This window comes from Lycium ferocissimum, chromosome 5 (genome assembly GCF_029784015.1).
Source record: "Lycium ferocissimum isolate CSIRO_LF1 chromosome 5, AGI_CSIRO_Lferr_CH_V1, whole genome shotgun sequence".
Taxonomy (NCBI): Eukaryota; Viridiplantae; Streptophyta; class Magnoliopsida; order Solanales; family Solanaceae; genus Lycium; species Lycium ferocissimum.
In genome coordinates this window covers 75,186,923-75,214,417 of record NC_081346.1, presented here as the reverse complement: position 1 = coordinate 75,214,417, position 27,495 = coordinate 75,186,923, and the positions used below count along the sequence as shown (strand labels likewise).

General features: G+C 36.4%; 2 protein-coding genes and 1 pseudogene across 3 annotated transcripts; 1 reads left to right on the top strand and 2 right to left on the bottom strand.

Moving 5' to 3' along the window:
• Positions 1-807: 807 nt before the first annotated feature.
• LOC132057477 (phosphoglycerate kinase, cytosolic-like) lies at positions 808-21,436 on the bottom strand. The gene is made up of 4 exons (XM_059450098.1): positions 21,307-21,436; positions 1,429-1,746; positions 1,177-1,335; positions 808-1,028 (listed from the first exon to the last, which is right to left on the bottom strand). The coding sequence occupies exons 1-4, from the start codon at positions 21,346-21,348 to the stop codon at positions 825-827; spliced, it is 723 nt and encodes a 240-aa protein (XP_059306081.1). The 5' UTR covers positions 21,349-21,436; the 3' UTR covers positions 808-824.
• On the top strand, positions 4,403-18,161 carry LOC132057476 (nuclear transport factor 2-like). 2 transcript variants are annotated; one of them, XM_059450097.1, is made up of 8 exons: positions 4,403-5,469; positions 6,722-6,899; positions 11,124-11,421; positions 11,557-11,859; positions 12,143-12,264; positions 12,350-12,415; positions 17,441-17,504; positions 17,665-18,161. In XM_059450097.1, exons 1-8 carry the CDS (start codon positions 4,427-4,429, stop codon positions 17,796-17,798), a joined length of 2,208 nt encoding a protein of 735 aa, XP_059306080.1. In that variant the 5' UTR covers positions 4,403-4,426; the 3' UTR covers positions 17,799-18,161. The 2 variants fall into 2 exon arrangements, with proteins under 2 accessions (XP_059306080.1, XP_059306078.1); XM_059450095.1 differs by having other exon boundaries at positions 11,542-11,859.
• LOC132057478 (phosphoglycerate kinase, cytosolic-like) lies at positions 19,995-21,174 on the bottom strand (annotated as a pseudogene).
• Positions 21,437-27,495: the final 6,059 nt, after the last annotated feature.

Here is a 27,495-nt window from a genome sequence, read left to right as displayed (position 1 = left end):
ATGACTCCTACCGCTACAGAGAGACACCAATCCCTTAAAAAAGATTCACAATATGTTAATATGAACGAGTCTGCTGTATCAAACTCCAAGGGACTGGCTACATTTAAAGCTTCATTTGATAACGAATACTACAAGACTTTGCTGAGAGGAAGAGATTTGCTGGTTGATTTGTTGATCAACCGTTGATGGCTAATGAAAAGACAGCGGCGGTGGTGATTGATTATGCTTCGGATGACAGGGACTATATTTAGGACAGAGTTTGCTCATGCCATGGCTAAACTATGAGATGTTGGCGTCTTTACTGGAGAGTCCCATATGAATTCTGATCGGTGAGAAGTACTGGGAGTAGACTAGCTAATTATTATTCAGGATTTTTCAGAGTGCCAGTTTAGGTTAAAATTTGGATAGCAATACAACAACATTTTGGATGCTAATCTAGTTACAATGTTATTCATGCCTAACGCAAACCTTGCAAATCAGAATAGGGAAGCAAAAACCTTGAATAGAACTCGAACCAGAGCTTGCAAACAAGAAAAACAACGTTACAAGCAGAAGAACCTGGTAGAATCAAAAGGTTATGTGGTTGTACAATATTCATCTTTGAAATCATAGATGACTGGGGTGGCAGATACTGAAGAGATTATAAATAATCTATGGGTCTGAAACACATTGGAGATGACAAAGTTGTTCTGATTCAGAAAAAGTGATGCAACTAATGACATCTTTTATACACAGGATAGTTTATAGTTGTCAATCTCTCTTCTGATGTATACAACAGAGTCCAAAACTATGAATACCCCTAGAGCATAAGCACAAATAATGCCTCAAGCAAAATCATAATAATGAAGGTTACACGTCCCACGAAGCTTCAACCCCTCCAGAATCTCCACACTAGCAATCCCTCCTGTTGAAATGTGGGTTATCTCTCCGGCAAGCTGCACCTTCTTCACGGCCGCAATAGTATCGCCTCCAAGTACGATTGTTGTTGCTCCCTTTTCAGTAAGCACTGCCAGTTTTTTTGCAATAGCCTGGATTATACAAAAACGGAAGATTATAGATGCAGTCGAAATCAATTAACAAAAGGAAAACAATCAATATTCAAACTAGACCCAAAAAACAATTCAATTGGCACATAGAGCCTCGTTGCACGACGAAACAAAGATCTTCCTTTTATACCTCTGTTCCAGCAGCGAAGTTGGGATACTCGTACACCCCCACGGGTCCATTCCAGATGATAGTTTTGGCGGTCTCCAATTTTTGGCCAAAAGAGACCATAGTTTCAGGTCCAATATCTAACCCCATCCAGCGATCAGGGATTTCAGATGCTTGAACAACCTGAAAGGCAAAGAAAATAGGACAATGTACAATGTGAGCAAGTCAGGACAATGGCTACAAGTAGAACAAGATACCACTGCCAAAGCCATTTACCTTTCTTTCAGCATTAACACCAAACCTATCTGCTATCACTACATCAGAAGGAAGCACTACAAGTTTTTCCTTTGCTTTTGCCTTCGACATAAGCTCTTCCGCCATTTTGAGATGGCTCTGCTCCACAAGTGAGGATCCAACAGAATACCCCATGGCCTTGTAGAAACTAAAGACAATGCCTCCACCAAGCAATAGAAAATCAACCTTCTTCAAGAGTGACTTTATCAGACGAATCTTGTCTGCTAGGCTTGAGCCACCAACAATGGCAGCAACTGGCCTATTGGGATTTGCTAAGGCTCCAACAAGATATTGAATTTCCTAATACCATCAAAGATTCGGGGTAAGCAACAAAGATACAAGACAATTAAGCTTTCCAGCCAAATTACATAAACTGGGTTAACCACCAGATTGACAGTGGAAGGGGATATTCTGTTTGCACCCGAAATGGCATCATGGACAAAAACATCTGCAAGAGATGCCAGCTTCTCTCCAAACTCAAGATTGTCGTGGCACTCTTCTCTACGGAGTCGCACATTTTCCAGCAGCAAAACTCCTCCTTCCGGTATTTCAGTCACTAACTTGTCAACTTCATCACCAATGCAATCAGTTGCCATCTTGACGTCATATTCCAAGAGCTCTGAGAGCCTTGGCACAACTAGCTTCAAGCTGTATTTTGGAGTCATACCCGGACAACCCTGGGAACAAGCAATTCAGAAAATCAAGAGAACAGACACACTTACACATCAAACGAAGCAAGTTTGCTACAACTTCAAAACTATAAGATTCCTATCAACAACATCATCGTTGGTGCTTCTTAACTGGAATTTCAAAGGAGACACATGCAACTGGAGATGTAGAGCAAGAGATAACAAGTATTGCAAAATTTTACCATATAAGTTTCTAGACATTGATTACTATATCACATAAGAAGCAAACCAAAATATCTACATTAACTAGCAAAAACACAAAGCACTGCAAAAATCGGAGGATTTTCATTAGGCACACCGAGTAACACAAAGTACAATGATACAACACAAGAGGAGGGGGGGGGGGGGTTGGACGGAAGAAAGACGGATAGGGAAAATTACAGGGAAAGGAAAAAGTGCTGACAAATCGATTGCTAGACATTGATTTATATCATATAAAAGGCAAACCAGAATATCCATTAACTAGCATACAAAGCACTAGATCTGAGGATTTTCTTTATGCACCGAAAGCAACACAATCCAATTCAAGTCTCGTATTTTACAAAACAATTGAACAATACAGGGAGAGAAAAAAGGGGTAGATTTATAGACATTGATTCATATTATTACATCACATAACAAGCAATTGTAGCAAAAATAATAATAATAATAAATAATAATAATAATAATAATAATAATAATAATAATAATAATAATATAATAATAATAATATAAAGCGTATAGCAAATTACATACAAGATGAGAGAGAAGAATGACACGCGCATGATGTTGCATCAAATACTTAATGGTAGGAACAGCAGCTCGGATTTTGATGTCATCTTCGATGTTGGAATAGTAATCCAATGGAACATCCAGATCAACTCTCACCATTACTTTCTTGCCCTTCACATCTGCTTTTGGAATAGAGTCTAAGCACTTAAACTTGACCCATTTAAATTCTGAACCTTTAAGACTTCTAAGACTTTCATCTGCTTCTTTAACAGATTTGATCTTTTTCTTCCTCGCCCGCTTTACTTTTTTACCTCTGGGTTGACAAGACGAAACTGATTCAACACTGTCAGACATGCATGCAGACCAACGGCTAAACAACTTTAGGGTTTCCTGTTGATATTCTCTTTCTGTTTATTTACTCCTTCCGTTCTAGTAATTTATTAGACATCATTTGATTTGGCACAAAAATAAAAGACTTTTGAAATATATGGTCCAAAATAAGTTTTTTATAAATGTGTGATTATCAATGCAATTAAATTATTTATAAAAATGATATTCTTTTTGGACATATCAAAAAGAAAATATAAAAAGTGTGAGGCAGAAAAAAAAAAAAAAAAAAAATATATATATATATATATATATATATATATATATATATATATATATATTTATTTTTGCTTCAAAACTAATGTTGTGCTATAAATAATAATTCTGTGGATAAAACCTATAAATAATTGACAATATTAATATTAGTCATCTTTTGTCATTGTCTTAATATATATTTCCATAAAGAAACAACATATACGTACATGAAAAGGGGAAAACTAAAGTTCACTACAGTACCAACATTAATATGTATCATTAATTTATCCCCACACGCATGGCGTACGCAGCATATTTTGTAAGCGGTGTCGACATTTAAAATATAACAAATGAATAATAGATATAATAATGTTATTTTATATTAATAAAATTGCTATTCAAAGTGCGTGAATAAAACGTAATTCAAATAAACCATTACAACTCATCTACTCGAGTTTTCATCTATTGAAATGTGTAGATAATAACCTCATTAGAGATAGTGCGCTTGCCTAGGCTCGAACTCAAGAAGATATAGATGGGGCTGGTGCGCTTGCCCTGTTGCCCAGGCTCGAACTCAAGAAGATAGTTGCACTTGCGAGGCATCAAACCAACGGACTAATGAAGCTCATTTGGTTGAGTGGTGTCATTTATATTATTTGTATGTCTATTCTGTTTGGTTTATATATATATATATATATATATATATTTTTACAATAAAATTTCGACGAAGGGGTGTCGACACCCCTGGGCATAGGGTGGGTCCGCCTCTGCCCCACACAGTAATTGGCTAACTGGTAATTCTGTTATGCAACCGTGTACTCCATCGAAATCTGAAGAATTCCCGTAAGCACTGATGCCAAACGCCTACTAAATAAAATTTTATATTTCTATATACCGTATAAGTTAGTTTTTGGCGAGAGGCGGGTGGAGTATAAGTTGTTCATTTTCTTATACCCTAGACTTAGATAAATCTATTTCCCCAATCTGTTTGGAAGTCAATGCAAAGGGCTTGGAAAGTATATGTGCACGGTTGCAGTGCCTCGAAGAATTCGTGGTATTGCATTGATTTGGAGGGAGATGAGAAGAGAATTTCGGGCCCGCTTGCTGTAATTGAGTCCGAAAGGGAGGGAGGGTGGGCTCTCATGGGTGACCACATCTACTGGAGTGGCGCAATCGTCAATGAGAGATATTCAGAATCACCACCGGAACACACCGTCTCTGTCGAATTGACAAGGCACAACATCACAAGTCCAGACCCCTTTACCTGGGAAACCATGTCCTTATCTTCACCTACGAAGAAGAAACTTCCCGTGTCCAATCCATGTGCGGTTCCCCTCGATGATGATGGGAACAAAAAGATTTGTTTGCTGGGAGGAAGAATGTTTCATGCTTTAAGTCCAGACAGGGCCTTGTTGGATGTGAGACACTATGGTGAAGTCTATAATCTTGAAACCCAAACCTGGCATCCCGCCGCGTTGCATCTACATAATTTTACTGGTGACTTTAATAGTGACACTTGTGCGCTCATGGAAAAGGAAAAAGTTGTAATATGCTACTCCCTTGTTACGGGCTTTTTCTCATTTTACGACGTCCGTGACGATAGTTTCAGAACCGAATTTCATCCCCACTTTGTGACCCTAGGAGGAGGAGAAGTAGGAAGTATTGACACATTAAGATGTATGTTGTACAATATAAGGCCTGTGGTAAGCAACTCAAAGTTGTATTGGCTCACCTATGACCTATTCTTGGTTGCCTATGATTTTGTCCAACAAAAGTGGTTTCAATCACAATATCTTAAGGAATTGGAGTCATGGGGAATTCCTTGTGGTCTATACCCTTATTATTGTTCTCATCTCCCTATTTTGGTTGACCTGTATAATGGAGAACGAGAAGAATTCCTAGTGCTTGTTAATACACCTCCTGGAAAATTGGGAATGGCATTCCTTGATGTCTCCAAAGGGTTTTTAAATGTGAATGTGAAGTCACGCCACACTTTTTCTCTTGATGATCCTCAATTCCATCCCCGACAAGGAACGACGATGTGAGTGCACTCTGTATTTATTCATAATTCCCCTTTTAAGTTAGCATAAATTCATCGTCCAATTGGCCTGGTTGAAAGTTCTATCTTTGCTAAATTTATCTATGTTTTTTTGATATAGTGCTAACCGTGGTCCTTTTGAAATTGATGCTAGCTCTAAGGCAATCATGACTTAATGGATGACTATGATCTTTTCCCAAGCCGGTGATCTATCTGCGTACAAGAAACTCATTAGTTGAGAATTTGGGATATGATTGACAAGTTCACCTCAATTGTTCAACACTATCTACGAGTTTGCATAGCCTTGTCCTACAAACTCAATAGTGTCTTTTATAACCATGTTATAAGAACCAAAAGTCGTGTAGAGAAGTCAAACCTATAGCGGATAAAAAGGTTAATTCCAATCGCTGACAGTTCATAAGAACGCCGTCATATTTCAGAGTGATGAACCATGTTTTTTGTGACCAATATATATGGTCCGGTCAACTAATCTGCTTAAGGAGGATGTGCTTGCGTCAGTATTGTTATATAGGGCTTAATATATATGAATACCTCCTCATTTCAAAAAAATATTTGTATACTTCCTCCGTCCCATTTTATATGACACTATTTCCTTTTTAGTCAGTTCCAAAAAGAATGACATTTTTCTATAAATAGAAATATTTAACTTCAAAATCCCCTCTATAACTTTCATGAAATAATTTACAACCACACAAATATCCAAGACTTATTTTAGACCACAAGTTTTAAAAGTGTTTCATGTTTATTAAATTCCGTGCCCAGTCGAATACCCTCATATAAATGGGATGGAGGGAGTATTATATTTTGATTTGTGAGGCTTAACAAGGCTATATTAGGACTTAACCTTTTCTTTTGCAAGTACGTGGCTTTTGCCAACTGCTAGAAAGTAGCAACTACCAAATGAAAACCCTCAAGATGTAGGTTGTGCAAAGATTAATTTTGTATGCCCTGTTTGTGGTGTCCTAGCATGTAACGTAATACAACGGACAAAGTTAGCCCAGGGTTGTTTTCATGTTTGATTTCCCGACCCATAGCAATGTTTCCCATGTGTCAGATTCTGACCATTTTTTTTTTTCTTTTTCCTTTGCTCCATGGAGTAATATGTATTCTGGTAGTTTCTGTGTAAGCTATACTGATGTTTGCAGCTGATGTCTTTTTCTTGCAAAAATAATGACAACAATTTTTTTTTTTTTTTTTTTTTTTAAGTGACAAACATCTCGTTGAATTTCTACAGAATGACCATGCAAGCCGAAGGTCCACCTTCTGCACAAGTTGTTGGAAATGCTTTTGTTGAGCAGTATAATCAAGTTCAGCATCATACCCCAGAGTTTGTATACCGAGTCTACCAGGATTCGAGTGTCTTAGGTCACCCAGATTCCAATGGCGTGATGTCATCCGTGACAACAATAAAAGTGAGTATAAGTAGAATTGGTTTTTTTACTGATATGATATGTAATGTGCTGGAAAGGTGTTGTGCAAACGGAAATATCAACTAAGTCTATCGATATATCTGTCATTGATCCCAAAGCGAAAAATCCTAGAAATTAATGACGACCAAGTTTCTTATCTCCTAAGTCATGCTTATCTTGTTGTTTTGTTGGTCGGTTGAGGAAAAGATAAATGGTATTTGGAGGAACATAGAAGGTATATTTTTTTGTCTTGATGAAGTGTAGAACGGGGTATGTTTCCATTGAGCTGGGGAGACAATCCAAATTGTAGTCAATGTCCATTATTTGATTGAGCATGCAAACCGAAGCTCCACCTTCTGCACAAGTTGTTGGAAATGCTTTTGTTGAGCAGTCTAATCAAGTTCAGCATCATACCCCAGAGTTTGTATACCGAGTCTACCAGCATTCGAGTGTCTTAGGTCACCCAGATTCCAATGGCGTGATGTCATCCGTGACAACAATAAAAGTGAGTATAAGTAGAATTGTTTTTTTTTACTGCTATGATATGTAATGTGCTGGAAAGGTGTTGTGCAAACGGAAATATCAACTAAGTCTATCGATATATCTGTCAGTGATCCCAAAGCGAAAAATCCTAGAAATTACTGACGACCAAGTTTCTCATCTCCTAAGTCATGCTTAGCTCGTTGTTTTGTTGGTCGGTTGAGGAAAAGATAAATGGTATTCGGAGGAATATAGAAGGTAATATAGAAGGTATATTTTTTGTCTTGATGAAGTGTTGAACGGGGTATGTTTCCATTGAGCTGGGGAGACAATCCAAATCGTAGTCAGTGTCCATTATGTGATTGAGCATGATGTGGTCTGCGTGTCACTTAAAACCATCCTAAGGAGTACCGTCAGCCCCCAAAAGTACTTCCCTTCTCGCGTGAAATAAAATGGATGTTTAGCTTTTCTGTCTCCCTCCTTTACCTATCGAAGATTCTGTTAACATTGCAGATGACACTCTTTTACCTCTTTCACAGTGCGGATCTATGTCTTCATCCAGGATTCTTGATGATAGATTCCGTTCCCTCTTAAAAACAACAACGTTAGGAAATAAAACCACTTCTTCATATGTTTGCAGAAATCATGATTGTGAAGAGTTAGTGGTTGATGTTGGAGATCTATTCTTGGAGAATCATGCAATATGCTTTTGGCAACAAACAAATAAATATAAACAATCAGAAAAGAAGCAGGAGTAGTTTAAATTGTTATCCAACTAGTCATGGATTATAATTTCGTTTTTTCACTTGAAAGCACAATTGTGATCTGGTAGTATATTTTCCTCCTGATTCAAATGAGCTTCCACCCAATTTCCATTTCCAAAAGTACATTCTGCAAAATCCGTACTCCAATCACTATGTGAGAGACAAGTAAAAATCCTACGTTTTGTGGGAGATATTATTATTGGAAAGAAATATGATTTTTTGGAACTGGCACCTTGCAGTGCACAGTAATTACAGTCTATAAATGCTGTATTTGCTGGATTTGTTTGGTATTCATTTCTTTTCTTTCTCAAATAATTTTCCATATACTTGCTCATGCCCAAAGGCCCCTTTTGAATTTTTCTTCCCCTTACTCCAGATCTCCTTCAGTAATAGCAGATATACAGATATTTGAAAAATTGGATATGTTTGGCCCCTGAAATTCGGATGTGGGTACTGTAACTGATACGTAGATCTTTCAGATTTTGATGCTTAATTGTCTGCTCCGGTGTCGTCAAAGAGGATTTAATTCATTTTTTAATGAATTGAAATAACCGAGTTCTGTTCTTTCTAAATGTTGTTTATCAAAAAGAAAAAACACACTGTCTGATTTCTGGAAGGAGGAGTAGTCTTCTATCTTTTACCTTGACTTGAGGTGGATACTTTGGTCATACCAGCACAAAATTTGCTAATTTTAGGATGCTGATTGAAAAGGGCTGAAAGCTTTTGGTTATTCCCAATTATTTTAATTTGGGAAATTCTGAGTGATTTTGATTCATTGTAGAAAGATATCTACAAATAGGTGGCACCAACTATTTACCTATCAAAATAAAAGAAGACAATACCAATTATTTCACTATAGCATCTTTTACTTCCTGTTTGAGAAAATTAAAAGGGTTACCTGACATTGTAGGTATACTTGTTAGAAATGGGCGCTTAGTTGATGTTGTAGAGGAGAGGTGCTTACTAACACAAAAAATTACTTTTGATTTGACAAAGTCATGGAGCGTTTGTTTCATGAACTTGAAACCAAGCTTGAAGACTTGAAGTTACCACTTGGTGGGGTCCTAGAAGGCCATGCATGGATTTGGTCTCAAAATTAATTTTAGGTTGCGTTTTCAGAGAACATATTTGTGGTTGGATGGTATTGGAATTGGTTTTTGAGAACTGGCTCTCAATGCCTTGGTACAATGGCAAAGGTAGTACAACATGGATTTGCAGCGCACGGCTGCATGCACGTCACAAGTTCAAATTCTGTTGTGAACCGGGTTTGGTATCTAAGTAAAGAAGGGTGGAAGGTGGCCCATCACCCATTGAGTTCAGAGATAGAAGCAACAAGTTTATCGGTCATAAAAAATGGGTTTCAGAACTTGTTCTTCGGATATGGTTATACACTAATCCTAAAAGAGTATAGAGAATTTTGTTACAGAGAGGAATCTGATAAACATTATTTGCTACTAGACTTTTTCCCAAATTCTCGAAAAGCTAGTATCTGCTATATGGACCAAAATCATGGGAAAAGAAAAAAGGAGAGAGTAATTTCCTGCCATAAGGTCCAAACAGTCGGTAAGCAAAAGCATTTTGGTTAGAAATTGGGGACCTAAATGTAAAGGGAGGGCTGATTTTTAATTTATAGGACTTAGAAACCAAATCTGAAACAACTTTTTTGCCTGTTTTCCAATTTTTTGGTTTTGGTTTGGAAAGCTTTTGATACCGTTCACGAGCTTAAGCTTGTTACTTTCCTGGAAACTGAACCAAGCAATGTAAAACGGTTGTTATTGAGGTTTCAACTAAATGTTCAGTAGCTATTAGAAAAAAGAGCAGAATACTGATAGATGTGCACTATTGATCATAAAAGAACATGCATGATGAAAAATTAGTTGGCATGTTGATTTTCTCCGATTGGAAGGACAGGTATCATCATTTTAGAGACATGAAAAATCTTGAATGGGACAGCATATTCTGTCATATTACACAGTGGACAGCATTAATTCTAGTCATAGCTTCGAAAGTATCTGTGATGACACCTACGTTGCTCGGACCCTTCACTTTTCTGATGTCCGACACGACACGAGACACCGAATAGAGACCAAATCCATGGACCAATCTGAGAAAAACTTTGAGGCCAAATTGAAAGAAACGAGAGCTCTTGAAGAACGGACACTTATTGTATCTAGAAGAGTTTCATTAATTAAAAATTAATATTTAATTATAAATGAAACATAACTATAAAAAATTATTTTTGTTTTTTATTTCTAGGCATAGATTTAGTTATTTTTCTTATAATTTTGAATTATTTTAGCCAATCCCCGCACCCGTCATATGACAGATTATGCCGAATCCGACCTCTAGATCCGTACCCGTATCCGACACTCGACACCGAGTCCGAGCAACATAGGATGACACTAACGAGTAATAGAGTCTAAAGAATAAAGATCCCATTCAATTCATTTTGGTTATCATGCTGTCCACTCATATGACAGAATATGACTAGGAGGAACTGTTGCTATCCCGAAGTTAGAAGTCCCTGTCTGAGCTTAAGAAATGACGTTAAACATGTCCTGTCTACAAGATACATAGAAATTCCAAGGACGTTGGGTATCTTCTTTTGATAAGTAGATCATCGGATGTTAAGCGCTGGCAATGAATTTATTTGAGACTCGGAGAATTCCCTTGGTCTAGAAATGCCTTCCTCATGTCTATTGCCTTAAACCAACTCATTGTGTGATACTGAAAGTGGAACAGTCGAACTTTAATTTCTGATAGAAGTTTATCTTCAATTTTGGGTTTGTCACTTGAAAGTGTTGCTAAATTGCTTAATTGATTAGTAGCATGACAAAAGTGTATATCCTTTATTCTTCTTTGTTGCACCTTTTTTTTTAAAATCCTGTTTAGAGATATTAATTAAAGAAGCATTATAAGGTGATAAATTGAATACTATCTTGCAATATTTAAAACCTTATCTCTTTTCTTGATATTTGAGCAGAATATTAATGATATGATATGTTCATTGGACTACAAGAACTACAAGGCAGAAATAAAGACTGCAGATGCACAGGAATCCTTTAAGGATGGAGTGATTGTTTTGGTAACGGGATGCTTAACCGGAAAGGATAACTTGAGAAGGAAATTCACCCATACATTTTTCCTTGCCCCACGGAACAACGGTTATTTTGTTTTGAATGATGTTTTTAGGTATGTAGAAGAAAATGAGACTGATACCGTCTTAGAAATGATTAACGGAACTGAGGATGTGCAGTCAGAGGTTTTGACCCCTGATCCAGGTTGGATATATTTTCTAATTTGATAATTGTACTTGTTCTCGTATTCTCTTAACTCTTTTACTATTTTCATTTTGATTCCTGAACCTACTCATGTGGTTGATCCTCCATATCTCGGCCAAGCTGGCTCATATGCAGAAGAAGTTCAACATGTTGAGGAAAAAGCCAATGACTCTTTGGAAGATGGAAGACGAGTTGGTGATGAAAGAGAAATTGTTGCCAAAGAGGATGCTCCAAAGAAGTCATATGTATCAATTGTCAGTTCACAAACAAAGAAAGGGCCAACCAAAATCTATGTACCCACTAATACATCCAGAACGGCTCAGAAGGCTGTAAAGCAGCCAGTTGCTGCAGTAGCACTAACTCCAGCTCCTGAAGCATCAAATTTTACTGGCCCTAATGGAACTAATGTACCTGAAACTAATCATAATGAAGATGACGGTACATTTTCTTGAAACTTGCCTGAAATATAGTCATTACTACCATCTTGGAAAAATCTTGTGATGGACACATCTATAAGTGACAAAAAATGGATTAGGGATGTTCATCTTTGATTTTGAGCAAATGAAGGAGCACGATAAGTAGATGCATTTTGAGTTTGATCCAGATGTTGGGTTATTTGATGTACTTGCATGATCATGCTTGTCTGCTTCTGTTTTCTGATTGTTTACAGTCTCATTAAGAGTACATTGTCATCTAGTTTACTTAATTTTAATACTTGCAGCTGAAGGACACTCCATTTTTGTCCGCAATTTGCCTCTAGATGTTACTGTAGCCCAACTTGAGGCTGAATTTAAGAGATATGGGCCCATTAAGCAAGGAGGTTTACAAGTTAGAAGTAATAGGGTTGGTTCAGCACACAATATATTCATCTTGGTTCTTTGACTCCTACGGATCGTTAATATATGTCCACTTATTCCCTTTTCTACAGCAACAAGGATTTTGCTTTGGCTTTGTTGAATTTAAAGATGAGAGCTCCATGCACGGGGCCATACAGGTTTGTGCCCCCTGAAATATCATTGCACGGGCTATCTTCTTCTAAAATTTAGAATGTGTTAATTTCCTAGACTTGGTAGTATATGATATGTTGCCTCATAGTCTCTTCAAGATGCATGATTGACCCTTGATCACCATAAAGAGTGAATGTACATGGTTAATGACATGCCAGAATTTGAAGTTAGTTCTATTTGGAATATAATGGTTAAGGACGTGCCAAAAACAATAATGGTTAATGACGTGCCAGATTTTGATATGGGTGTTGTTCAGCATATAATGGTTATTTGTTGAAATAGCAACTGTTTGCTTAGAGGAGTAAAGAACCTATCACACTCAAGCCGTCTGACAAGGCTTGTGCTAACGAGCAAAGTCACACATCATCCAGTCGTGGGTGCTACATTGATATAATGCAGGCTTAAAAATATTCTTTCAATTTGGAAATTGTTGATGAATGCGAATGGAAGAAAATAATATGAGAAGACAGGCTTGTAACATCCTTATTTGAGGAGTAAGTTTTATTAAAGCTAGTACCGAGGATGTACAGCAAAAGTACAAAAGAAGAGAAATTTATGCTTTACAACATAATCTTCAGCTCATTTCCCCAACCATCTGTTTGTTGCACCAACAATATAACTTCTGCAAACATCCATAATTTACAAAAGAAATAGGCTCTGCTTTTTTGGACGGGGTTGCTTCTTCCTTAACCAGAGGTCTCGGGTTCGAGCCCTTGGTGGGAGTGCTGCCCCCCCCCCCCGGGGTCCTACGGGGCGAATCCTGATGTAGTCGGGCTCCAATGTGGGTACCGGACACCGGATGAGAAACCAAAAAAAAATCTCCTATTTCTTTCAATTCAAGAACTCCACATGATGCATACAAGGACAGCTTTCCAGGTGTTCTTAGATCTACCATCAACTTTCTGCCATACCAGCTAAGAAGTAAATTCTTCACATCATATGGCTTGACCCATTGTACTCCAAAAATGATTAAAAACACATTTTTTTGCGCGGAGTGCCCTTCTTTTGGGGTGGTCTTTAAATTTTGCCCTACATATTTGAAATGTTTAAATTTTGCCCTTCTTAACACCCATAGGTCCCGGAGTTCGAACCACGCGGAAATTTTAAAAAAAAATTCGCAAGGCGAGAAATTTCGCTATCGCCAACAAGTTAAGGAATTACACATTTTACTCGCCTTATGGGACGTACAAAAAAATCTCCACTATTTCTTTCAATTCAAGAACTCAAAGTTATGTCACATGATGCATACAAGGACAGCTTTCCAGGTGTTCTTAGATCTAAACTTTTGAATGAATTATCATCAACTTTCTGCCATACCAGCTAAGAAGTAAATTCTTCACATCATAAAATTTTGGCTTGACCCATTGTTTATGCGAAGGGCAAAATTTAAAGATTTCAAATATGAGGGGCAAAATTTAAAGACAAAAATGATTAAAAACATAGCCCGAATCTGCCAGGTAAATTCACAGTGCAAAATTAAGTGATTAGCAGACTCTCCTGTCCTTTAACATAGAAAACACCTCCAAACGCCGGATACCATCAGACTTGTAATATGAAGACTGACACGACAAACATTTGTTCCCGTTAATGACTGCAAAGCCCTTAATTCCTCCAGCTTGCTACTTGCCCTTTTTTACTGCTTTGACTAGCGCGCAGTTTTCGAGACTCCTTCGTATAATTCCAACAATTTCTCATGCTCATCAAAAGCTCACAATAACAAAATTGGTTATCCTACATTCATAACATGAATATTTAGAAAAAAAACACGTGATATATATGTGTATGTGTGTGTACGCATACATTTTGTGTATTTCTAAAGAAAAGTTACTGTCTAATAGTGCAGAGCAAATGTTGTCAGTAAAAGGAGATTATAATTAATTAATAGATTAAGCCTCACATCTTAAATAGAAACTATAATGCCCCAGGAGCTAATGTTCAATATAGATAAGCCCACTAATGGCTACAGAATCTTTCAACCCAAGAGGAATGATATTATGGATAAAACCCCGTTGGCTACAGAAAAGATCCTTCAAACTTAAGAAATAATATAGGCAATGATATTATGATTCATTTGAGGGCTAGCAACTACGCTTCACTAAAAAGTTCTAATGAACCAAAAGTACCTAATTAAAATAAAACTAATTGCCTCTATTGTAAAATGATCAACCCTAGTATATAATTATTTGTAAAAGCGTAACATGTTGGTTAACTCTAACAAGGAAAAAATTATTGGCTTATCTATAACCTACAAAAGAGTTGATCAAGGTATCATCTAATAATGAGAATTAAGTGACGCCTGGAATCTGGATGAAGCAAAGTGTTGGAATCGTGTCTCACATACTTTAAACTGTAAACGTCCGTTTTAAGTGTATCTTCATTTTTATGTTTAGCTCTGGGAAGAGTTGTTCACCTGTTGGAGTGGAAGGTGGTGAAGTATTTCAACTTTTCATTTCCTTTTCGTTTTTGGTATATTATCCAGAAGGTTTTGAAATTCAAGAGCAACTTATTACAGGTAAGTTTTTTGTGTCGGAAAATTGAGATTGTGTTTTGATGCGTGATTGAGAATTGCCGCACTGCTACAGAAACACAACGACCGGATGGTTTTTCCAGATTCCCCTATTTTCTGTTACGTAGGGGTACACATTAAATTCAGAATGTTTCTAAAGGTGAAACCAGTGTTCAGGAAAGCGAAGCGATGTGAGAACCCAGCGCTTCCAAAACCTGGAGCGATGGAGGTGAAGAAAAGCAGTCACTTCGAAGGCAGAAGCGCTGAGATGAGAGGAGTGTTGTGAAGTGTGCTTTTTTTTTTTTTTTTTAAAGGTCGATTTTAAGGAATAAAAGAGTCCCGACTTCAGAAAACTCTTATTTCACACACCCAGAATTTTATTTCTCTTCTTTTTTCTTCTTTCTGGGTTTCTGGCGCTGCTAGTGCTAGGGTTCATTTTCTTCATTTTTCATCATCTTCTTTCCTCTGTTTTCTGCGCAGGTTTTTCTTCTTTTTTCTGCTCTATTTTGCTCTGTTCTGTTCTTCTTTTTTTTCTCTTTTCTCTGGTCTGTTATGTTGTTCACAGAGCATTTAAGTGTTAACAGTGACAATGTGTTGCTGCTATTTTTTTTATAACTTCTGCTAGTGTTCTGGAAAAAACCTGGAGCTGCCTTGCTGAGTTTTTCCTAAATCTTAACAGTGATTAAACATGTCCCAGTCTAACCCGGCTTGGGAATATGGTACAAGAGCTAGTGCCACCAGTAGGAGCAAAGTTTACATACATTTTTTGTGGCAATACTGATCTTTTAGTTATATATATTATCTCTATTTAATTTAGTCTTTTTTACAAAATTGCGCTTCACCTCAATGAAGCGAGCGCTTCGCTTAAAGTGTGAAGCAGGGCCTTGTCGCTTTTTTCCGCTTCACGCTTTCCTGAGCATTAGGTGAAACCAGACCGCACCCTCGAGGAGCGATTAAAATCAACATCTATAGATGGAGAATAATGTGCATGCTACACTATATCAATAAAGTTGCTATAATCTGAGTATATGATGTTTATTTAAGGCTAAAGCATGTGCAGACCTTGTAGTTCTGCTATCATCACTGCGATAGAGCCACAATTAGTTAAGTAGTGCTCTACCAAGTCTAGTATTCCAGTACAGTGCTATTCGTAATTCACCAACCATAAAAAATGATCAGATGTCAGCTTGCTGAATCATAAATGACCTTGTATCATACTCATGTGGTGTTAGTTTCTCTTACTCATGTTCTCTGGACATTGGACTTGAGGAGATGTTGATAACTTCAGCCTATTATTTGTTTATGCGTGTTCCGGACTTACCATCGGAGGTGGACCCAGGATTTGAAGACGACGAGGGCACCACCAAAGGCGGATGCACCTTAGTCGAAGAGATGTCACGTAACACCACCTTATCTGAAATTTTATTAAAACGCCCATAGAACCACTGTGCTAACATATAAATATAAACTAAATGGTATACCATTTAGTTTCAAAAGCATCCACTAAATTAAATAGAGATTATATATAACTAAAAGTCGAAGAGATGTCACGTAACCATATTCCGCCTGGGACATGTTTAATCACTGTTAAATTTTATTAAAACGCCTCTTTCATCACCAACTCGAACCACTGTGCTAACATATAAATATATATTGATGAAACTTGTTCCTATACTAAACTTGGATGAAACTTGTTCCCGAACCGGACGGTGGTGGTTTGGACACCCCTTTTTATGCGATAAGTGGCCAGGTCGGTTTTTTCGGTTTAACGCCATCAACTTTTCCCTTTTTTGCTGCACCCCTTCTCCGTTTTTTTTTTTTTTTATGTATTTATTTATGTTTTAATTATCAACTAAAAACGAAAATGCAAAATTGTATTTGAAATTAATGTTCTTATGGTTGGCTATCTCTAGTATTATGCAGGACATCATCTCTTTCTTGCCCTTTATGTTGAAGCAGTTGTACTCGATTTGAACTCGGGTTGCGCTGCCGAGATCAAGGGGCTAAGGGCGGTCCTTTTAAACATATGATATATATTCAAGGTATATACACAAACATATACAGTTTTTTTCCGAATCCTTAACTTACCATTTCAATGATATATTCCCCTCTCATTCCGGTTTCAACCGGTTCTAAAATAGTAGTTGATATTATGCAAACGTATTTACTTATTAAAAACGCAAACCAAAAAGTTGAACATATATATTTAATGTATTTTATGACGAATTATTTAATTGGTAGCTGTGAGTTTGGTACCACTGAGGTCGACATGCAATAGACAGTTTTGCCTGAAGTAGCATCAGGATGTGCAAATTAGGTTGCATAATGTGTGTGAAAATTAACTTTTCTCTCTTCTCTCTCTTCTATCCTTTTAGTGATCTTTAATTCTTTATACTCAGGGTATTGGATGCTTCTTCTTTGTTATCTAGTACTTGAAACATGTTTATGGTTCAAAACTGTTAAATTTGTGGATCCATTGTTTTACCGTGACAATTCATTTCTTCAGGATTCACCCATTACTATTGGGGGTCGTCAAGCTGTGGTTGAGATGAAGAGAACTACAACTAGAGGTAAGTGAAAAAGAGTGTGTTATCCTTAAAATTTTCGGATGCTGAGTCCACATAGACATCAAATTCTGCTATCTATTCATACCATCAATCTATATGAGTTGATTGGACCTTGACTTTTCGTATAAAATTATAAACCTGGTTTTCCTATTTGATGTTACAGCTGGTAGCGCGAGAGGCAGGTTCCGAAATGACAATTTCAGGGGCCGCGGAAACTTTGGTGGAGGTTGGAGCTATGGGAGAAATGAATATGGAGGACGTAATTTTTCAGGGCGTGGTAGGGGTCAAGGTGGATGAGGTGGTGAAGGCTATCAAGTAAGAGAGAGGACGGAGAGGTGGCCCTAGTCAGAGTTCTGCTACAGCATAGTTTGTGTGGCCGGATAAATTTTGGTAGTAATTTTTGACCTGTTTCTTTGTTTGCCAGAGTGCAAGCAGCGGAACAGTTTTAGCTTGTGTAGTTATATCAACTTGTATCCAATTATATATAGGAAAGGCTTGTGTTGAATGCTAAGAGTGATTTGCTCAAGAATTAACTTGCCTCGTTGCTGAAGCTAAAGACTGGAAAGAAATAGAAGGGTAAATTTAGCATCAATGAAGTACTTTGTTATCTTTGATGTGACCTCTGGTAGAAAGATTCACCTCTCTTTTTGTTTATATATATATACTAGTGAATGTGCTCGCGTTTTGCGCAGTTTGAAAATCCTCATTGAATTTACGAACTAATTTTTTTTAACACCCAATATTAAAAAATATTATCACTTCAAACATTAAGGAGACAAAAATATAAAACTTCACAAAAGAAGTTTCATTAAATTTTCTAGGAAAACGACTATCTATTCTGAAGTGAAGTGAAGACTAAGCGATCATAAAACACAACTTTTGTTTAAAAAAAATCTTCTATAATTGTGGTGTACATCTATTTAATCACTTTTTCTCCATTTTTCCTTTCTACATTGTCTTCTCTGTATTCATTAATCTCCCTCTCACATTCTCCATCCCCTAAATAAGTTATATTCCAGAAAAGTCACATCAATTACTTCCAATTTATCCTTGATTTTTTTTTCTCCTTCTTTTAGTTAAACCCTCTTTCTTGGCTTACTTTCTCTATTATAATTTAATATTAATATGTCACTTTTCTTCCTCTATTATGATCTTCCATCTTTTTGGCTCTCTTTAGACGGTTATCCCTTCAATTTATCTCATCCAATTTTGTTCAATTTATCTCATTCAATGTTTAAAAAAATATTTTAAATCATTATGTTGACTTGAGTACTTCAATTTATTTTATCTGAATTCATATAAAAATTAAGTATTTTGACTATCGTACTCCGAATTCATCATACTTTTCACCTCCATTCCTGAAAAATCTAAGCACCTCCAAAAGCCTACTACATACTTTTTTTTTTGTGGTGCAGCCTCTCTTTGAATACTCCCTGCATGTATGTATAAAATTTGTTTAAATCCTAACATATTATGTTGCAAAAAAATCTGTAGCAATTGGAATCATGAAAATGAACTTAAACAAAAAAAAAAAAAAAACATGAAAATGAACCAATAAATCTTGAGAGCCTGTCTTCCAACGTGAATGGTATGAATTACCTTATTTCATTGGGTTTATTTGCCCTTGTGTCGTAAGAAAGAATTAAAGAAAGACAACTTTAAGTCCCGAAGAAAGAGTAGATCAACAAAAACTTCAATATATCACTATACAAATAAGAAAATGACAGATACAATTAGCATAACTACAACATACAATAAAGTATGGTATAACTTACCTTTTTCCATTGGTTTCTTTGCCCTTGTGTGAAAATATAGAATTAAAGAAAGACAATTTTAAGCCATGGGGAGGATCTACAAAAACCTCCAACATAACACGTTCAAAAAAGAAAATTGCAAAACTATAACACACAAAATAGTTGCATACAGCTGAATGTTGATAGCTGCATGGAAAATCAGCATAATTTATAGTAATTGAATTTAATGTGCCCCTTATCTCCATTCGGCTATTATGGTTTTGTTGTTCTTGCTTGGAAATTGAAATACAACGAGGTACATAACTGACCAATTAATATAGCACATTTAACATAATTAAGAGCGTTAAATGAGTGTAAAGAGAGTTAAATGAGTGTCTTTGATTTTATTTTATATTTAATATAGGAAAAAATAGAAAAAATGTCAAAAAAGGAGAAAAAAGATAAATAAAAATAGAGGCCATAGAGATGTGCAACATCACCTTGTCTATGCCTAGCTTTATATTATATATAGATATATTTCCTATCTTGATAGATTGTTTAAAATTTTATTTCGCAATTCGGATCGCCGTCGACACTACAGCTGTTTGTAGTGGTCCACTGGCCCGGTAGGTCTTTTGTGGCATTATTTATCATGGGATGAATAATGAAAAATTCTGGGTAAGAGTTGCGATTGAAGCTCTTGCTGTTATGCCCAATTGAATACGACAGATTTGACACTGAACCATAAGTCCAAAACTATGAATACCCCTAGAGCATAATAAGCACAAATAATGCTCAAGCATCAGCATCAAGGATACGCACCCCAGGAGGCTTTTTCCCCTCCAGAATCTCCAAACTGGCAATCCCTCCTGTTGAAATGTGGGTCATCTTTCCAGCAAGCTGCACCTTCTTCACAGCCGCAACAGTATGGCCGCCAACTATGATTGTTGTTGCTTCCTTTTCAGTAAGCTCTGCCAGTTTTTTTTTTTTGCAATAGCCTGGATAATATATGCCAAAAGGTTATAGATGCAATCAAAATCAATCAACAAAAGGAAACAATCAATATTCAAACTAGACCAATATTTCTTTAGTTATTTACTAGAGCAATTATGATCTGGAAGTCGATCCGGGGCAGGTGTTCGGATCTATTATGACATAGCCTTGAGGTGCTCAACGGACAATTCAATTGGCTCGTTGCACGACGAAACAGAGATTTTCCTTTTATACCTCTGTTCCAGCATTGAAGCTGCGATACTCGTACACTCCCCTAGGTCCATTCCAGATGATAGTTTCGGCCGTATCCAATTTTTGGCCAAAAGAGACTATAGTTTCAGGTCCAATATCTAACCCCATCCAGCGATCAGGGATTTTACGTGCTGGAACAGCCTGAAAGGCAAAGAAAATAGGACAAATAGAACCTGTGAGCAAGAGTCAGGACAATGGCTACAAATAGAACAAGATACCACTGCCAAAGCCATTTACCTTTCTTTCAGCAAGAGCACCAAACCTATCTGCTACCACTACGTCAGAAGGAAGCACTATAGCACCCTTTCGGTTTGCGTTTTCCTTTGCTTTTGCCCTCCTCATAAGTCTTTTCGCCATTTTGAGATAGCACTCCTCCACAAGTGAGGATCCAACAGAATACCCCATGGCCTTTTAGAAAGTAAAGACAATGCCTCCACCAAGCAATAGAAAGTCAACCTTCTTCAATAGTGACTTTATCAGATGAATCTTGTCTGATAGGTTCGCGCCACCAACAATGGCAGCAAGTGGCCTCTTTTTTGGATTTGCCAAGGCTCCAACGAGATAGTGAAGTTCCTAATATCATCAAGATTCGGGGTAAGCAACAAAGATACAAGAAAATTAAGCCACCTACAAGGCAGTAGAACAGTTTCCAGCCAAAATACATAAACCGGTTTAACCACCAGATTGACCATTCAAGTGTGTGCTACCCAATTGAGCTAATTTTCAGTGAACATTTTGCCTCTCTACCTGCCGAGGTAAAGGTAAGATCTGCGTACACTCTACCCTCCCCAGACCCCACTTTGTGGTCCAAAATTTATAATTTGTACCTTGTGCATGAGGAATCCAGCAACTGCTGGCTTTGGCTTCATGAACTGAGCAACATATACAGTGGAAGGGAATATTCTGTTTGCAGCCCCAGTGGCATCATGGACAAAAATATCTGCAAGAGACGCCAGTTTATCTAGGTCTCATTTGTTTACATTAAGATTAAGACGTCTGAATCTGAATACACATCTGAACATTAAGATGTGCATTAAGATCTAGATGTCTGAATCTGAATGCACATCTGAATATTAAGATGTTGTGCAGATCTGAATACTGTACGATTAAGAGTGTTTGTTTTCAATATCTGAATGTGCATATGGAATTAACCAATATATCAATGAAATATTATAAAAATCTTATTTCAGCAAAATAAATTTATTTTTTGATAGATTTTTTTTTTTGAATATTTATATTTTATAAATAATTTGAACTATTTATTTTTTGATAGAATTTTTTTTTTGAATATTTATATTTGATAAATAATTTGAACTATCTAAAATGCAAATAAAAGTTACTCCATATATCAATATAATAAATTAATGTAACAAGGTAACACTAAATGTTTTAAGAATCTGTGCTTATTATTAAAATGGCAAACCTTTCTCTATCAACCGAAAGTGATAGAGAGCTATTATGGCTGATCCCACAAGATGTTTTCTAGTAAGAAACTTTATTAAAATAAGATAAAAGGGGTAAACTTTTTGATGCTTGACACAATTTCTGAACGTTCTTTGTTGTTTCTTGAAGCTTGTATTATGTATTAAGTTCCAAATTTGATTAGAAGGTTATGTAGTATTCAAGTTTTTTTTTTTTTTTAAATTCGTTGTTATTATCTTATAGAGTCACTGCGATCTTTCAAAGATTGAGAAGTGGAAGTAGGGATTTTATTGAGTAGATGGATTCACTCATCTTTAATTTTTCTGGTACAGATTAGATCATGAACTGGGTAGATATACATGAGATTTCAAACAAAGTTTTTAAGAGACTCCAAAAAACTTCAAGAAAACAATTTTGCTATTACAGTTAATTAGTTAATTTTTGCGCTTTCAAGAGTTCTTGGTAAACATCAATACACCTAAGATTTTACGAATATAAAAAATACTAGACTAAATTATGAAAACTTACCCGTTCAAGAGGTTAAAAATTGGTATCTGGTTGAGAAGGATAGTTAGAGGCATGAGAAGATAAGTCGTGGAAGATTTTATGAAATAATAGTATTATTTAAGTGAGTCTGAATGGTGTTAAGACTCTGTTATAGATCTGATTCATTCGAGACCTATTCGGAGGCTTCATATGAAAACAAAACAAATGAACTTAATGGGTTGAATCTGAATAACTAAGATTTAGATCTTAAAAACAAATGCACTTATTGGGATGAATTTGAATGATTAAGATTCAGACCTCCATTAAGTGCAAACAAAAAGCAGCTTATAAGCTGAAAAAATAAGTTAGACTACCCCAACTTAGAGCCTGTTTGGATGGGCTTATGCCTATAAGCTGTTTGCATAAATTGTCATTGTAAGTTGATTAAAATTACGTATTTGAATAAAAAGGTAATCTCAAATATATGAAAATATAAAAAAGAATGCTTCGATAACATATTCTCGTGATCTAATTAAAACGGAAAAATGAGTTAAGTCTATGGGAAGCATTTCTCTGGATCAGCCATATGCTTGGTCAGTTTTAAACATGCTAACTTTGCATTTGTTTAGATTTTGGTGACTGAGTCCCGGATCTTGAATTTGTAGAGATCAATCTGTGCTCTATATTAGCACTGAGAGTTGGACTACACCGTAATTTTCATGGTCAACGACTCAACGATCTAAATAATAGTCCTTTCATAGGTCAATTACAAAAGTAACTATAGAATATCCAGCACCAACATCATGTCTCAAATTCACACACGCAAAATGGAGCATTAATGTTAATCAAAATACTTAACACTTATTTCTTGAATCAACTATGTTATACCCCCATTTCAACGGGTTAAATTAGGTACAACATATTGGAGATTCCTATTTTTGTTTTATTTTAAGGAGTCGCCACCTAATTGATTTTAAGGTGAATTAGGACACCTAATTATTAACTAAGGTAAAGCTAACTAAACCTCCGTTAATGGTCTGCTTAATTTCAACTCTAGGTAAGGGTTCTAATTATCCTAAAGGGAAGGGGTGAGGCATCCTCTAGGATCCGTTAACTACGGTTTACCAGCCAAACTTAGATTAATTAATTAAGGTTAAATAAGGTGCCTGAAATTTTAAGAAAAGGAGCTAAGAAGTGTTGCTAAGGTTTTTAAGAAAAATATAAGAATATTGCTTAAAATAGGATTTAGAGAAAATATAATGATTTGCAAAAAAAGAAGATTTTAAATGCCATTTAAAATAAAACTTATAAAAGTTGCTAGGCTTTAAATAAAAATGCCATTTAGAAAGAGATTTGTAGACAATATAATATTTTGCATAAAAGGAAACTCCAAAGTGCCATTTAAAATAAATTTATAAATATTGATATGATTTTAAATACTAATGCTGTTTTTTTTTATTTTATTTTTATTAATTATGCTTAAATAAGATGATGCGTGATTGACTCCAAATTTGAAAAGCTGTTTATAAAATATATATATGACGTTTGAAATGTCTATGATAGCAAAAATATGATTCCCTTTACTAAAAAAATATATAGTCATGTCATTTTGCAAATCAATTATTCCCAATAAAATAAATATTAGACATTATAAATAATATTAATGTGAAAAGAGAAATAAACTTATGAAATTTGTTAGTCTTCCTTAAACTAACTACCCATTACTAAAACTAAACCTACTAATTTCACTAAGGTTTATCTAAACGAACAAAATGTTAGTCATGTGATACAAATTAAATGCATAAAAGAATAGAGGAATAAATAAATAAAATGGGCTCGGCCCATTTGGGCCGCTGATCTGCCGCTATTGGGCTTATGCCCAGTAATTTCTTTGTATTGTTGTGGGCTGCTACTGTTATATGGGCCTCGGCCCAGGCTGGAAGATGACTTGAGGAAATTATGTTGGGCTTTTAGCCCAACACCGAGCCTTGAAAAACGAGTCCTCGGGCCCGTGTGCGATGGTCATGCATAAAACGAAAAGAAACGGATTAGTATACGACCAACGAATAAGGTTTATATACTATGTATACTTGGGAGTATACCAAGCCACGAAAAAATCAGGTATGGAGGGGACAAGTAAGAGCAGATAGTGCAAAAGACACTGATATCATGACCAACAGGTTCATACCAGGTTCAAATGACTCACATGCCTAGGAACATAGAAGTAATCCAAACAAAGACACAGAACAGAACTTGTAGATTACAAGCTGAGCACCATATAGAAGCAAATAGACTAATTCACATGGTCATGGATCTTAAAGTCCAATTAGGGCGGATCTTGATATTAACAGAAGCAGTATAGGTTCTTAAAAGAAAACTTGACCACAGGCTAGAAATTTAAACAAACTATATTGAAACCAACGTTACACTTTTAAAACTATCATCAGTTTGAAATCTCAAAGAATAGCTCCAAACCATTTTAAAAGCCAAACTATATGCTAATATCTTGACTATATATAGATTACAACAACAACTAAATTGAAAATGGCAGAAGGGAAACAGGCTAATATTTAACTTAAACTAATACACTTAACTAAGTGGATCAGACAAGCTCATGCTAATGCTAAACACTCATCAGAGTTATAATAGAACAAACGGGGACAGCTAACTAAGCGAGGAATAACAATCAGATACCATAAATAGCAGGGCAGAGCTAAATTAAACCAAAAAGGAAAACAAAAACATGATACCAACAGATTGCAGTTTGTTTGAAAGAGAAAAGAGATCCACTTTTAGATACGATTGAAACAGTAGGTATTTTATACAAGAAGCAATTTAGCTAGAAAATCTCAGTCAACTGCTGTTTTGGAATAACTGAGTAGTTACTAATATCCAAGTTGCCATAGGGAGATGTTACTTAATCCCATTTATCATGCTGAAGACTATATGAACCCAAACTAAATTCATGCCAACACCAAAACCTATCAGAATCAGCTTATAGACTAGCATAGAGACACTAACGATACCGTAACTGTAAAATAACTCCTCGTATAAGGCTTCATTGAATTAAACTAACTTAAGCAGACTAGGCAATTCGAACACTAGGCAAAACAGCAGGTTTTTTTCTCCTTCGACTACGACTACAGTTTCAGCAGCCAAATCAAAGTAAGGTATGTCATCTTTATTAAAACAAATCAAGACGTGCTATGGTTTCTCAACAAATGAAACAAAGAAACCTACACCGATATAGCCACTAGTCGCGGCTAATGATATAACAGCCAGTGATGAATAGGAACCAAGACATTCAAACATGCTTAGCAAAATAAGATCAACTTATTTAAGATTTAAATAGCAGGGCTTAACACATCAATCAAGCTTAATCATACTACACAAGAAGATGGTTGAGCTGATTAACATGTTTAATAACCAGGTAGATCATTTCACATAACTCTATTCCTTTTAACTACGTCAAACTGAACGAATATGATTCATACGCAGAACTCGACCGTCCTAACACGTATACAAATACTCAAACTGAACGCGCGAATCCCTCGCGACAAGAAACGAACCAACACAGAACAGGCTTATCTATCGAATTAAAACAACTTAACTAAAAATTAACATACTTGCATCCTGGAACAATGAACTAAAATGACACAGAGCCACACAGAGAAATGCAACAGAAATAAAAAAGGGAATGGAGAATTACCTCCTTCGGGTGCAGCGAAGTGAGGCTTCGGACCTCCGATCTACTCTCGAAACATCGTAAACTCCAAGTTTGTATATACTCGGAGCCGATTCAAATACCAAAGCAAAGCAGCAAAGGATTTATTGTTTAGGAAATGATATCAACGAAATTAAACTAGCTTTGCTTCAAAGAGAAAAAGGGGTGAAAGAGACGGCTGATTAGGATCTGATTTGTTCCCTTTTGTTTTTTTAGAAAATGGAGAGTGGGCTGATCGGGTATGGCCGTTGTTGGGCCGGTTTTTGGGTCCGGTTGGGCCTAAAAAATTGACTGGCCTCTTTAAAAATAAGGTGGGCTTCAAATAATGAATTTGACATCCTTTGATAAATTACATATTAATAAGTGCTAAAATGAACAAATTATGCAATGCCGAGTATAATTGCTAGTAATTACGTGGTAGTGAAAACTATACGATGCAATAATATTTATAAGGTTTGAAAGTAAATAAGTGCTATTGTTTAATTGTATAAAATAAATGTGATGCGTCTTGCATAATGTCACGACCCAATTCGCGAGTCGTGGTGGCACCTACACTATCCGCCCGAGTGGCGAACCACATTACTAATAACAAGTTAAATAAGCGGAAAATTAATTAAGAATAAGTTATCAAGTTTTAAATACTTATCATAACAAGAAATGTCACGACAATCCCAAAAATGCGGTCAAAGGGTACAAGAGCGCTAACATAGGACGGAATAGAAGTCCGAAAATACCCGAAGGCTACGTATTGTCCGTCGAATACAAAAACGAGAAATAGATAGAGGAGGTCCTTCGTGGGCCACGGATGACGGAGTAGCTCACCCCGAATAACTAAAAGATATCACCCTCACGTATCGCCCACGGGGCGTAGACCGGAGCTCGGATCGTACTCGCACTCAACAAAAGTGCGAAGAGTAGTATCGTCTGCAAACCATGCCCAGGTAGCGTCATAGTCGACAATGATTAGATAACGCATGAAGAAGTCAAAACCAACAAGTAGCACATAGAGCAAACGGTATGGTCACGTATCATATACAAGTAAGGTGTAAAGGAATCATGAAATCAACCAAGACGGATATAATTCACCAAATGATCGGTCGAATATATAAGTGGATGAATGCAAAGCAATACGATAGTCACTTCACACTCCACTCGTACACACATCTTTATGTGAATGCCTCATAGTCATGACCCATGGGGGACCCGCGAAGTCCATGTACCACTCGTGCTCTCGGCGAAGCCTCGGAGGCTATTAATCATCTCCGGCAAAGACTCTCCGATTAAGACTCTCGGAGTCTCTCGATTACTCTCAATCTCCCGGCAAAAACCTCGGAGTCTCTCTGTCACTCTCAATCTCCCGGCAAAGACCTCGGAGTCTCTCGAT